This window comes from Salvia hispanica, chromosome 1 (assembly GCF_023119035.1).
Source record: "Salvia hispanica cultivar TCC Black 2014 chromosome 1, UniMelb_Shisp_WGS_1.0, whole genome shotgun sequence".
NCBI classification, from domain to species: Eukaryota; Viridiplantae; Streptophyta; class Magnoliopsida; order Lamiales; family Lamiaceae; genus Salvia; species Salvia hispanica.
The window spans coordinates 27,727,000-27,742,083 of NC_062965.1; the positions used below are offsets into that span (position 1 = coordinate 27,727,000).

The following is a 15,084-nucleotide window of genomic DNA, read 5'->3' on the forward strand; positions in this document are numbered from 1 at the left end:
ACACTCTCTTCACAAAAAGGAGAGATGGAAAAGTGACGTGTCTGATTATTTATGTGGATGACATGATTATCACTGGAGACGATACTGAGGAAATCCAACGCCTAAGGGAGAACTTATTCAAAGAATTCGAGATGAAAGATTTAGGAGCACTGAAGTACTTCCTTGGCATCGAGGTGTTGCGATCTAGGCACGGAATATTCTTGAGACAGAAAAAGTATGTTCTGGACCTACTTGTAGAAACTGGATTGTTAGACTGCAAGCTTGCAGAAACCCCTATGATTCCCTGCTACGGACTGAAGATTGAAAAAGGAGCTGACACGACAGATCGGGAAAGATATCAACGATTAGTGGGGAAACTCATCTACCTCTCACATACTAGACCGGACATCTCGTATGCGGTAGGCGTAGTCAGTCAGTTCATGCATCGACCTCAAATCCATCATATGGAAGCTGCTTTGAGGATTGTAAGATATCTGAAGGGAACTGTGGGCTATGGAGTGTTCCTAGCAAAAGGAGATGATTTGGAGATCGATGGATATATACAGATGTAGACTGGGCAAGTAATCATGTTGACAGAAAGTGCACTGGAGGATACTTTACCTTTGTTGGAGGGAACTTAGTTACTTGGAGGAGTAAGATGCAAAAGGTTGTAGCTCTATCCAGTGCAGAGGCAGAGTTCCGAGGGATCAAAAGTGGACTGATGGAGATAATATGGCTACGAAGGTTGTTGACAGAGATTGGCTTTCCACCTACAAGGAAAAGTCAACTACTCTGTGACAATAAGGCAGCAATCAGTATCCCAGAGAACCCGGTGCAGCATGATCGAACCAAACATGTCGAAGTTGATCGTCACTTCATCAAAGAGAAACTTGAAGGATGAATCATAGAGTTCCCATTTGTTCGATCTGAAGAACAACTTGCAGACATTCTGACCAAAGCAGTCCATCCAAAAGTCTTCAAGGAAATACTTGACAAGTTGAGTATCGGAGATACCGTCGCTCAACTTGAGGGGGAGTGTCAAAAGATATCAACCGAGATATCTGCAAAAGAAAGAGAAGATTGTGAGAAGATTGTGGGGATAATTGATTGACTAAAATTATGTAGAGAATATTGTAATTGATTGAGGCATCTTTCCATAGATAGGAATCAATCTTCCCTATATAATTAGAGGTTGTAAACTTTGAAAATATATCATAGAAAAATAAACGATCTTCTACTCCCAATTCTCTCTGTGTTCTTATGCCTAGCAAGATGATTAATATCGCCTCTCTCGATTACCATCTTTAAGAACTGTTTATTGTTTATAGTACGTTTAACTAAACTTTTCCACAACGCTGGCACATTTCGTCACACGTATTATTATAAAGCTAATAATATTTGTGAGATGCAATAGTTATTCACAACTAACGGTAATAGTTTTAATAACAATATTATTACACTATTATCGTTAATTTTGACCGTTTTCTTTCGTATTCTAAATTATTGTTATTTTTTAAAAAAAAATCTACCGCAAGTAATTGCTTCTCAATTTTTTTTTCCTTCAAAATTACTTTTTCGGACTCATAAAAGTATGTATGTTTGATTGGACACGAGATTTTAATACATAATTGGTAAATAACAGAGAGATAGAAAGAAAAAATAATAAAATATTGTTAGTTGAGAATGAGTTTCATCTCATTAAAGAGAAAATAGTTTTCAAAATTAGAAAGTGCATAGTTTTATAAGGCGAATTAAAAATGAAAGAATACATACTCATGTCAAACGGATGGAGTAAGTGTTTTTTTAGTGAATAAAGGCAACTACATACATCTATATATATTCAACGATAAGTGTTAGAAAAAAATCTCAAGTAGAGTAAAGTGTTATTCTTAACAATTAAGTATGATCCAATAAAATACTAGTATGAAAAACAAGGAGCTACTTCATTCATATCAAGTATATATAGTACAGTGTTATTCGCATATCTAAGACAAGAAGCTTTTTTTTATTCATAAATGATAGTTTAGGGATGTGTCAAGGGGTTAGTTAAAGCTCAATCCGAGGCCCCTGAGGCTTGCTGGTGGCGAGACTTCCATGATATGAACCCGGTTCATATCGCTGCCATGAAAGGGCATGTTGAGATCATGGAACGACTCCTTCAAGTGAGTCATTTGCCGGCTATGGAGAGATTGCATCTTAGAGAGACTGTGTTGCACTTGTGCGTCAGACATGGTCAGCTTATAGCGTTGAATGTTCTGGTGGACAAGTTGGGAAAGGATCTTGCAAATGCAATTGATGAGGATGGGGAGACATTATTACATTTTGCAGTGAGGTGCAATCAATTTGAGGTAACCGTCAATTTGTCTTCAACATTTGTATCAGTTTGACTAATTAGTCATACTCCATTCGTTTAATTAATAAAAATAGAAACTGATATGTCCATATAACTAGCTCATTCTATTTTTGCAAAATCTTTTTCACTCTAATATGACGGTTCTCATTTTTTATTTTACTTTAACCTCTTTCTTATTTAATTGATTATGCATTCAAACGCAATGTTTGGTACCGTAAAATATTTGAATTCTTTTTTTAAAAGTAGATAATATATATATTTGAATTCCAAATAGTAATTATAAAATCAGGCTCATTCACACACACTACCTACACCACACACACGCACACACAAACATTGCATGCAAATACACACGTTGTGCACACACTTCATATCACTTACTTATAACATTTTTACCGAACAAAGAATTTAGAATTAAATTATAATTCAGTTCCTTCAAATTCAATTCTAATTCAATGTAGCGAACGAACCCTAAAAGAAATTGATACTCCCTCCGTCCTCCATTATGTGTCCTAGTTTTCCTTTTTGGTATGTCCCTTATTAATTGTCTCATTTCATCTCACATTATAGTATAGTAATACTAATATGGAGTATAAAAGTAGGACTCACATACTATGAGTTTTTCAAGCCACTTTTATTTATGTTACTTCTTAAAAATCATGCTAGGTCAAAGCGGGATATATATTGGGGAACGGAGGGGGTATATTTTATCTCATTAATCATTATAATGATATCATCTATTTGTAATCTAACGAACGGCTCTCAAAATCCCCCGCGTCTCCAAGTGCTGAAAAATCCAATAGAAAACACGCCATGGGAAAGCATCAGCAGCAAGATCAAGCTGCCGAATCTTCTTAACGAGCCACGAACGATACAAATGCCTTACACCAACAACACACATAGGCACCGGTCCAAATATGGACAACATCAACATCACCACCTCCACAATATTGCTTCCTGTGGATTGCAAAAGCTCATCTGGAGTGGTCGAATACATCGACGACAAGAAGGTGTACATGATAGCATGCAGCGCCGCACCCATGGCGACCATGGACACCAATATGAGGGAATATGTGTAATTGGCCAGATGGATCCTGATGGTGAAGAGATACATCTCGGCAACGGAACACATGAAGGCCGTCATGTTGGGCGTATCATGTGAATGTATATTTTGGGATGTGCGGATGCAATCACAGCCTTTCCGGCTTTGTGAGAGGACTTGTTGTCGTCTTCGGCCCATACTCCTTTCGCGGGGCTGATGGCCGACTGGAAGGCCATTGTCGCAATCAGGACTACCACCACCATTATGGTGTTGCTCATCTCCGGGATCACTTCCATAAATGAAAGCTCTGATTGATCTATTAAGAGCCTTTTCATCCCTAAGTAGTTGACGCTGGTTGGAGGACTCTCCTTCAAGATTTCGAGGGTTGTTTTGCCCATGCTGTTTTTTGTTTGATGCGTCAGGGTTTTGTTTTCCACCAAGTATCGTACAGTCTGAAATTTGTTTATATATTATAACCGACTGTGAAAGTATGAATCAAAATATTGAGATATTATGAAATACTAATTTATTTATTTGGACAATTCCCAAAAAATGTCACATTGAATCACATATTTCACTAACTCATTCTACTTACAAACTCATTCTAGTTACAACTTTTATAAAACTAATACTCCCTCCGTCCCCCAAAATTCGTCACCATTTGACCCGACACGAGTTTTAAGAAATGTAATAGAAAGTGGATTGAAAAAGTTAGTGGCAAGTGGATCCTATTTTTATATATTAGTTTTAAAATAAAATGTGAGGGGGAATGAGTTAGTAGAATGTGGGGTCCACTACCAAAAATGTTAAAAGTGAAAGGTGACTAATTTTCAGGGACGGAAGAAAAATAAAATAAGTGACAAATTTTCAGGGACGGAAGGAGTACTATATAAAAATACGGTCAATATTCCACTAACATTCCTTCATAAAGTCAAATAATTTTTAAAACTCACATCGATCAAATATGAGATATTTAATGGAACATTAAAGTTAAATCTAGTTTCAAAAGTCAATCTAAACCAAGTATCTCAAAAAAGAATAACATATGGAGTATTTCAAATAATGAAGAGAATAAAAGAAAAGTGTAGGTGTATAATCACCTCAAGTTGATTGCACCTAACAGCCAAATGCAATAGTGTCTCCCCATCATCATCCTTTGCACACACAAGCTCTCCCAACTTCTCCACCAAAACCTTCAACTCTAATCTGAGCATGTTTCACACACAGATGCAGTACAGTCTGCCCGCGATGCAGTCTCTCCATCGCGGGCAAATAACTTTCTAGAAGGAGATGTTCAAGAGTCTCAACATGCCCATTCATAGCTGCAACATGAACAGGATTCATGCCTTGATCGTCACACCGCCAACACATCTCTGGGGCTGTTGACAGCAATTTCGAGGCAATCTCAATGTGCCCTCCTGCTGCTGCAATGTGGAGAGGCGATGATTTTTCAGAGTCTGAACTACGTGCTAGCTGTGGATCAAGGCTAAGCACTTGTTCAACAACGGATGCTTGTCCATGCATTGCTGCTACGTGTAGAAGATTTCTTGAGCATGGAAATAAGACTCCACGGATGCTTGTCCATGGATTGTCTTCAAGTTGATGCACAAGTGTTGTTACATCTCCTTTTGATGCAGCGTTGTAGAGTTTCTTTTCTACTGCCTCTGCCGCCATTCTTTAATGACCTTTGTTTCTCTACTTATTTTCTTGATTCTTTACTTCTTTGTTGTTAATACACAAATGATAGGTGCATATATATATATATATATATATAGGGATGTGGTCAAATGAAAACTCTAAATATTGTACAAACTCAAAGCTATGATCTGGACCATTGAAAAATATCAACAGATCAAAAAAAAACATCAACAGGAAAATGTCAACATAATTTCAACGGTAGTTAATAATTGATGCTGTGTGATATTGTGTTGACATTAAAATCTTGAAATTTTACACCTTACTGATATTGTATTGAAACTGTGTTGAAGCTGTGTTGAGGAGTTTTGAGTTTGTACAATATATAAGTTTGCATTTTATCACTACCTTAAGGTAGTGATAAAATGACAACACCCCTTAAGGTAACACCATACCACCAATCATAGTCAATCATTTGTACATATGGATGAATAATCAGCTGCCATGTGGCAATCATAAAAATTGCTCAAGGGTAAATTTTCGCGGACTGCAATATCCATTACGCAAGACTGCAATTTTTCTCGCCTGCAATATCTAATACGCTGGACTGCAATCTATAGATTGCAGTCTAGTGTATTGGATATTGCTGTCTAACGTTTATAATATTGCAGTCTAGCGTGGTGTCACAGTGTCATTTTAAGAGTATTGTCATTTTAAATAAAGAAATACAGGCCAAATGTGGTCCTTAGGATTTGGCGAGATCATTTTGAGATTAAAAGATCTAATGGCTCAATTAATTTCCTAAATCTTATTATTTTATTCACTAAAAATCCAATAAGGTTACTAATGTCATTAGCTACATCTCGATTGATTAAGTAATTATTATCACATGGTATTTCGTCTACAAGAAACAAGAGGAAAGCATTACAAGATCATTGTAAGTGCAGTTTTACTCAAATGACTAATTTTTTATTCAAAAGGCTAAGTTTAGGTCATTTTAAGTGCAACTTTCAGTCATATTAATATCGTTAGATGGAGAAAAGATTAGGTGTTGTTTGGGTCATTGTTGTTGTATTTTTTGGTCATATTATGGTTAATCTTTAAATTTGTCAATACCAGTAGAATAATTGTACAGACGAAAAGCTTTGATAGATCTATTCTTTCACTAATTGGTAAATTGCAGCATCAGCTAGATTACTAGTACACAGATAAACTAATATATAGTAACAATTATATCCAGCTGACTATATAAAACATGATCCAAAAAACGAGAATTACAAGGTCTAAACATCGTTTAAATTAAATAGTGGTGATCTATAAAGAAATGAACAAAAAAGTTTCAGTAGTTTTAGGTATGACATAACCATTGATTAAGATATATAGTTTGCTACCATCTTTTCTACGCTGATCTTTATTTTCTTACTCTCCTCTCCATAATGTTTGGATGCCGCCTCTTTATTCAATAATGCACTATGATTATTTCTTGTCACCATCAACACATGATTGTATTTAGCTCTTAAATACTGAAGCACACCTTTGTTTTTAGTCGATAGTCTACAATTCCATTGAGCCTCTTTTCACCCATGTAGACTTCAAGGTGTCTAAGAAAATAAACACCTTGACTCTTAATTTTTCTTATAATTAGTTCATTTGCCTTGTTTAATGACAGTGGAGTCATGTTTACAACTACACATTTAGAGGAAAAATTAATTAGTTTTCCAATGATATAATACTTGCACATAGTATTCGTTATAACTTTCACTTCCGGCATGATGACATAAAACTAAAAAATATAGTAAAGCAGACACAGATGAATAAAAGATATGCAATAATGCTTGAAGTGCAAATATTTATACCCTTTACAGTTGTTGTGTTTAAAAGTAATCAAAATTACATCAGTTACATTAAACTGGGAAACCTATGAGTTAAAAATATAGTAAAGCAGACACAGATGAATAGAAGGTGTGCAATAATGCTTGAAGTGCAAATATTTATACCCTTTACAGTTGTTGTGTTTAAAAGTAATCAAAATTACATCAGTTACATTAAACTGGGAAACCTATGAGTTAAACATTCCAGTGTCTTATTTGGATTTACTGGCACATATCCTACACAAATATGACATTATTCTTAGATGGTATACAAACTGGAGGTCATCAGTTTCTAGAATCATAGTGGAATAAGCATTATAGTTTCTCAAGTTTGCAACTAAGTAATATTTTTTACAGATATTACATGATTCAAATGCATATCTTACTCAAACATGACATTTATATTACCACATCACAGACACCAAGAATTTACAATGTCCACAACCTGGATAACTCATTTTTGTTTTCAAGAACCAGAAATCATGTCATAGTAACACCAGAAATAAGTCATACTTACAACTTTGCAAAAACTAACAAAGAATCAAGCAAAAAAATGAGTGATAATAATAATATGTCATGCTAAATGCATACCGAGGTCATGACAACAACATGGCATACTAAAAAACAGAGTGCTCAAAAAGAATTATTGATTATGAAAAAAACCCACGAACAAAAAAACAGAGTGCCCAAAAAGAATTAAAACTTCATTCTTTCATAATAACACAGACATGACCTTTCTGGTCTTTAGGTTTTGGCGGTGCCTTATTATTCTCAGTAATTCGTTGATACACTAGGTTACAGTCAACCAATTGAAGTGAAAATTGGGTTAGATTTGAGTTGAGTTACAATCAACTTGTATACAAAAACTTACTAACCTTTTCCGTCATGTGTCGCGGTTCTAGACGATCTTGTGTCCACCATAGTGGAAGAAGATGCTCGAATTATCGTGTTTGTAAAGTTGAGGTTTGAAATCGATCAATTAGATGAGGTAGGGTTTTTGTGTCCACCTCATCGATTTCAGAATCGTAAATTAGGATGAGGGTTTTTGTGGAGTACTCGATTTGTGTGGAGGTAGGGTTTTTCTTGATTTTGTGGAAGAAGAAGAAGATTGAGGGAAAGTGGAGGAGTTTTCGTTGAAAAAAGGGTGGAGTAATGACTCCCAATTAATCCGCACTCAAAAAAAGGAACGACGGTTTTTTATTTTTTTGATTCCTAATTTACCCCTCACATGACACAAATCCGTCTTATTATGACCAAACAAAAACAAGAAGTCATTCCAGATCAAGGCCATTAATCTCCAAATCTGACGGTCCATATATGGTATGTATTTCTATACTTAGGGACTTCTTTTGGTAGATGAAAACCCTATATAATATATATATATATAGGGGTGCGTTAAAATTACAACACCACTTAAAGTGACACTGTGACACCACGCTAGACTGCAATATTATAAACGCTAGACTGCAATAGTATAAACGTTACACTGCAATCTATATATTGCTGTCACGACCGCACTTCCTAAGGATAGAAAGCACGGTGGATCGCGACTAATAGGGGATTTAAGAAGCAGGGAAGAAAGGGGAAACGATCAAAGGGTATGACATATGCATCAAAAGATGAAGCTTTAATACCAAAACATAGTCTGAATTCACGAAACAACAAAGTCTGTATGAAAATAGTATAACAATCCAAGGAAACATAAGAGTTTAAAATTAAAGTAGTGGAAGCATTTGAGAGTTAACTACTATGTTGTATGAAAACACAATAGTAGTCGAAACATTTATTGAGTACGGCCCGCTTCCTAATGCTCAACATTCTCCGTCCTCATCACGTCTCAACCTGCACATAGGAAAAACATATGCAGGGCTGAGTACTTGGTGTACTTAGTGAACTCATGCCAAAATATTTTCATCAATAAAGTTATGTCAAGCCATCGTTGAGTGAAACTCGGGTTTTACTTTAAAATGCCGAGAAACACTAAAATCATTTCCATCGTAAAAGGTGTCTGCGCAGACAAACATCATCATCATCCTCCATCATATACCTTATCTGAACCATCATGTGAAACGAGAATGTGGGCACAAACTCGATCACTGGACCGACCGACCCAAAAGACGGCTCACGATCCCCATCAGTGCACTAGCCTAAGTAGGACTTAGACCCTAGTTAGACCCGAATTCGTTAACCATCAAAGTCTAGTAGGACATTATCCTAGTAGACAATCAGATAGGCAATTTAAAACAGAAAATACGGCAAGACATAACATTTAAACTACCCTTATATCACCATATTCGTATCATTGAAAATAAAAGAGTTAAAGTAATAGAGCCCACCTCAACAGCTTAGTATTATCCTTAAACAAACTTCTCAATCCGACCTTAACGAGCATGCCAACAACCTTTTTGAAAAAAGCAATTAAAGTACACATCAATCTCGAGAAAATAAACATTTAGAATGCATGCATCCTAAGGTTCGCTTATTCTCGCTCTTCTTTAGAAATTCTGTTGAAATCTTGAAATTATAATTAAATCGTTTGAGTTAATGAATCCTCGTTCTTCCCTGGGCTTCATAAATTTCGATTATTTTCGGCCGCCCGAGGCGTCGCTGGCGATGCCGGTCGGCTGCTTGTATCTTCAAACTTGTATCGACAATCCCGTACTTCTTCATCCTCTTCGCAGAGCATTTGGGAACTAATTAAAATGAAGAGCTCTCTTTCTCACGTGAAAACCCAATCAACGAAATAAAACAATAAAACGAAATTTCCAAAGTAAAAGAAAATAAATTTAGCCCAAGCTCTTTTATATCCCATTAGGGCAAATTCAAGAAAATCACTACTCTGGCCCACAACAAATCTGAAACAAAAGACCTAATGTAGCTCACTCATTTAAGTACTTGACCCAAAAGTAAAACAAGAAAAAGAAAACCATTTCAAGAAATGAGGATTTAATAAAAGAAGAAAAGAATTAAGATTTGGGGATCAAAGATTCAAATACACTCCCATTCCCGTCGGCTATCTTCTCTCTCAACAAAGTACCAAAATCAATTCAAGGGCTCACATCCAAAATCAAATTTCACTCCCTTCTCACATCTCTCTCGCTGCCTCAATCGGAGAAACCGGGTCAGGTGTCGACGTCGCCGGTCGATCACTTCACGCCGTTCTCTTCTCCAGCACTTGATTGTCACCGCGGGTGGGGTGCAGTCTGCCAGAACGCAGCCAGAGCTGCCGCTGCTCCAGTCCTCCATCACTGCCACCGACGCAGCAGTTGTACCGAGCAGCCATCACCGTCGCTGTTATCTCTGTTCCGAGCAGTCCTCGCCGCTGCCCTAACTGGTTCGGCTCGCTGTTCAGCCGCTGCTGTTCGTTGGCCGCTGCCATTGAGCAGACACCGCCACCGTGTCTGCTATGCGACGAGATTCTCTGCAGCGCCGTCCTTGGTCAGACACCTCCGCCGGTTCGCGCTACTGCCGCCGCTTGGCAGCCCCGATCTTCGATTAAAGGTAAGTTCTTACTAAAGTTCGATTCTTAAATTCGAGTTGTAGATTATTGATTTGAGTTTGGGCAGTTTTGGTTAATGTCATGAATTACATATTGTGCTACATATGCAAAAGATGGGAGTTGAACGAAGGATGGGATGTAGTTTACCTTTGGTTGTTAAACGGTGAAATCGATGGAATTGAATGAAACGGTTGGAGAACTTCCTCCCTAGCAGAAAATTCTTGAATTGGCTGGTAACAAAACTCTAATTCTCCTCTTTGTTCTTTGCAAGATTATGATGAAATGTGAGAGTGCATGATATATGTGTCCTTAGGGAAGGAGAGAAGTGAAGAATCTGATGTATTTAACTTGTGTGACCTTTGGTTGTAAAATGGAAGATGGAAGATCACAATGGCAGATTGAGAGTTGCAGGAGTTGGCGCCTCATTTCTGGAAAGGAAAAAGCTTGGGCTTGCAAAAAGAAATCATATGAAGTAATTGGGCTCAACATGTTATTTGAAGAGTTTGGCTCAAGTTGGTCAAAGAAAAGAAAATTAGGATGGCCCAACACTCTTAGTAAAAAAAATGATATTGGACTTTGATTTATTCATTTATTTATTTTTTTACTACTTGGATTTGCCCAAGCTCATATATTTATTTTGTTCGATTCTTTCGTTTAGACAAATTATTATTTATCTCGTAGTAAATTGGTGTTATTCCAAGTACTATAAAACGTATTCTCCCTATTTTGCTCGATGGAACAACGATCATAAACATGCATTTTTATTTGATAGGTACCAATCACAATGAAATATGTTTCTTCAACCAAGAGACAACCCATAACATTATACTCGTCATTTCCACAAAACGTAATTGTCTTGATCATCCAAATATTTTCTTTATTCAACAAAAGAAAACAAACACGATAGCCGGGTTAAACAAACCAAGTCTTTTCTAGTGAAATTAAAAGATAGAAAAAGTCGGGACGTTACAATTGCAGTCTAGCATATTGAATATTGCAGTCGGGAAAAATTGCAGTCTAGCGTATTGGATATTGCAGCCCTTAAAAGTTTACCCTTGAGCATTTTTTATAATTGCCACATGCTAATTATTCGTCCTTGTGTACAAATGATTGGCTAGGAATGGTGGTATGATATTACTTTAAGAGGTCTTGTCATTTTAACACAAACATATATATATATATATATATAGGATTGTGATCAATTGAGATTATTTATGCTAATTGAGAAATGAGATGCAATATCAGCCACTCATTTTTATTAAATGAGTGGTCCAGATTTTGCCACATAATAAATATTTTTAGATTAATTTAACATGAAAGGGTAAAACTGTCTTTTCGCGTTTTTAATCTAGGGTTCTTCAGCATATTACCGTGATATTGGCGATTCTTGTGAGATTTTGCGATTTCCATCGGATCACTGATTGAATCTAATTTAACGATTTATGATTCAATTGATTCGAAAATTAGACTCAGGCGATTTCAACGATATCTGATTTGCGATTCAATTTTCAAAAAACAGACGACCAGTTCGATGGATTTCTATGTTGATTTTGAAGTTTTTCGGTCGATTTTACCGATTTTGAAGTTCTTCAGCTTTCAATTGCGATTTCGTGAGATCTCTGATTCAATTGATTGAAACGATTTCTGATTCAATTGACTCAAAAATTAGAACGCAGACGATTTCAACGATTTGAACGATATCTGATTCGACGATTACTAAGGATATCAATTTTCGAAAATCAGAAGACAAATCGACGGATTTCGGTGTTGAATCTGAAGTTTTTAGGTCGATTTTATCTACTTTGATTCTGTTTTTATGTTTTATTTGTTGATGCCCAGTCAAATTTCATCCTAATCAATTTTTATTTTTTTGCTTTTTCATCTTTAGCTTCGATTTCACTTCATAATCAACACCTAAGTGTTATCTGATGGATTCTTCATCTTATTCCGAGTCGACGACGACGAATGGCGGAGGTAAGTTGGTTTGATTTTCATTAACATGATTTTTTTGTGTTGTGTTGGTGAATTATACTCGGTTGACATAAATGCAAATCTGTTGACATGATGTATGTTACCTATCAAATTTTGTGTTATGTTGGTGAATTATACTCTGTAGCTATACTCTTTGATGATATTTTGTTTCATTAACATGATTTTTTTGTGTTATGTTGGTGAATTATACTCTGTTGACATAAATGCACTGTTGATATTTAAATTGATGTTCTGTTGACATAAATGCAAATCTGTTGGCATGATGTATGTTATCTGTTAAATATTCTATGTAGCTATACTCTTTGTTGACATTTTGTTGATATACAAAATAGTTTTATGCAAAATGAACCCTCCCCTGTCTGAACAACCCCTGCCATGGTGTTTGTTGGTGGAGGAAGGGGTTATGGATAGTGTTGAGAGTCCATGATAGGATGTCTGATGTATGTTACCTGTTAAATATTCTATGTAGCTATACTCTTTGATGACATTTTGTTGATATACAAAATAGTTGTATGCAAAATGCAACCTCCCCTGTCTGAACAGCCTCTGCTGTGGTGTTTGTTGTTGGAGAAAGATGTTATGGATAGGGTTGAGAGTCCATGATATGATGTCTGAGATGCTGGTGCTGGTGTGGATCAATTAAGATATGCTAGTTGACATTATCTGTTTCAGTTTGTTTACATATTTTCCCATTATGTTGTAGGATTTGTTATTCCAATTTATGATTATTTGCTTATGCAATTTGCATAATTTGAGAGATGAATCTGATTGGATTGCAGTTACCATGATAATTCATTTGCAACTTCTAAGGCTCTGCATATAGCTAATAAGATCAACTCTTCATCAACATTCCATGTATTGGAAGCCTTTTTTCCACCATCAGGTACATTGTGAATCTCCATCTCCTACATCAGTTCTTGATCTTATAATTCATGAAATCTTGTGTGTGGTTCTTTTTTTTCAAGCGCGGTTGTGTAGTATAAAGCTCGAATAACTAGTTGAAGATTGCAATGCTGCATAACATGCTAACTGCACTTGAGATTGATTGATTGATTGAAAATTAAAACAGGTGCTATTTTATGGAAATGTGCCATTTAACAAGTCTAAAGCAGCTGTGAGGGAGCGTATAGTGGACTTCGCAGCAAAAGCCCTTGGATCGTTGTCGTATTGTTCTGCAGTCAAATCCGGCTTCAACGACATGAATTATATGTAAAACATTGTTGTTGACATGAATTATATGTAAAACGTTGTTGTTGACATAAATAATATAGGTCGTTGACATGAAAATATTCGTTGTTGACATTAATTATTTGTAAAATGTTGTTGTTGACATAATAGTTGACATAAATAACATTTGTTGTTGACATCGTGGTTCCCATAAATAACATTTGTTGTTGACATCGTAGTTGACATAATGTCTCCGTAGTTAACATCGCGAAAATGACAATTATGCCCCCTAGTTGACATGATGTTTGAGAAGTTGACATTGCGTGAAAATTGTGAATGAGTGGCTGAAAATGCATCTCAATTCTCAATCAAGCTAAAAAATCTAAACCTAACAAGACCCGTTGTTGATATTTGATTTTGATGTCTATTGACATCTATTGTATGATTTTGATTTTTTTAATTTTAAGATTTGTTTTCTGAGTTGTTGATTCACTTGGATTTTACATGACTTTAGAGGGTAGTTTTACTTGGTTTTGATCATATATTGTGTACTTTGAGACATGGTTATAGCTACTTCTCTATTATGTTGGTATTTTGACCATTTTGTGAAGAATGTGTAGAAAATTGTACAAAATATGTGGATGCGCAGATACTCAATGTTCGAGACAGCGTTTCTGGAGATTTTGAAGTCCGATTCGCATGTAATGCATACCACTCTCTTCGTCTTTAAAAGAGCTTCGCGTGGATATCTTAAACGTCTCAATCGGAGTTCGGTAGAAGAAGTTATGGTCATTTTACCAAGACTGCGCAGAGCAGTGACATAGCTGGCGACCCGCCAGGTTCGCATGCAAACGAACCTGGCGACCCGCCAGCACAACACGAAAAAAACGCCGTAAACAGCTGGCGACTCGCCAGCTTCGACGCACACCCAACCTGGCGACCCGCCAGCTTCGTCGGACAGCTTATTTCGGGCCCAAAGTCAACCCTAGGTATATATATGCCTAGGAAACGCCTCCAAACACAACATACACGCCTCCTACCCCAAAAATACCACTTTTTCATCTAGAAAGAAGAGAAGAACGAGCAGAGGACGAGTATTCATCGCAAGATTGAAGACGAGACCTCCAATCCGCCCAATCCAATTCTAGGAGTTTCTACTTTTAGTTTTATTCTTGTTCAAACAATGTTTTTGATTATTTCTTTGAATATTTCTTTGACTTTTGTGATGAACATGAGTAGTTAAATCCTTCGTAGAGTTCTACGGGGGAGATACAATGATTCTTATGTTTAATTGATTTCCTTTTTCTACGCCTTGGCTCATGTGGTTATTTTGATTTCTTCTGTGCTTATACATTTATTTGACTGATCACCTTATAAATGCATGTGGATTTTACTACAAGAACTGAGAAGTGAGTAGTTTAATTTGAAAGAGAAGAAATTGACTTCTTTGCCAATATAATCGAGAGATTTGAGCCTTTGAATGAAGCTAAGTATCTTAGGAGCTATTAGGAGTTGTTGCCTTAGTTCTAGGAAGGAGATTTCGGTT

General features: G+C 36.3%; 1 protein-coding gene across 1 annotated transcript in view; it reads right to left on the bottom strand.

Moving 5' to 3' along the window:
* Window positions 1-13,150: 13,150 nt before the first annotated feature.
* LOC125193018 (protein FAR1-RELATED SEQUENCE 2-like) overlaps window positions 13,151-15,084 on the bottom strand; it is a 5,149-nt gene continuing 3,215 nt past the window's right edge. The window contains exon 3 of the mRNA XM_048090720.1: window positions 13,151-13,276. Within this exon, the coding sequence (XP_047946677.1) occupies window positions 13,151-13,276 (126 nt within the window). The remainder of the gene's footprint in view (window positions 13,277-15,084) is intronic.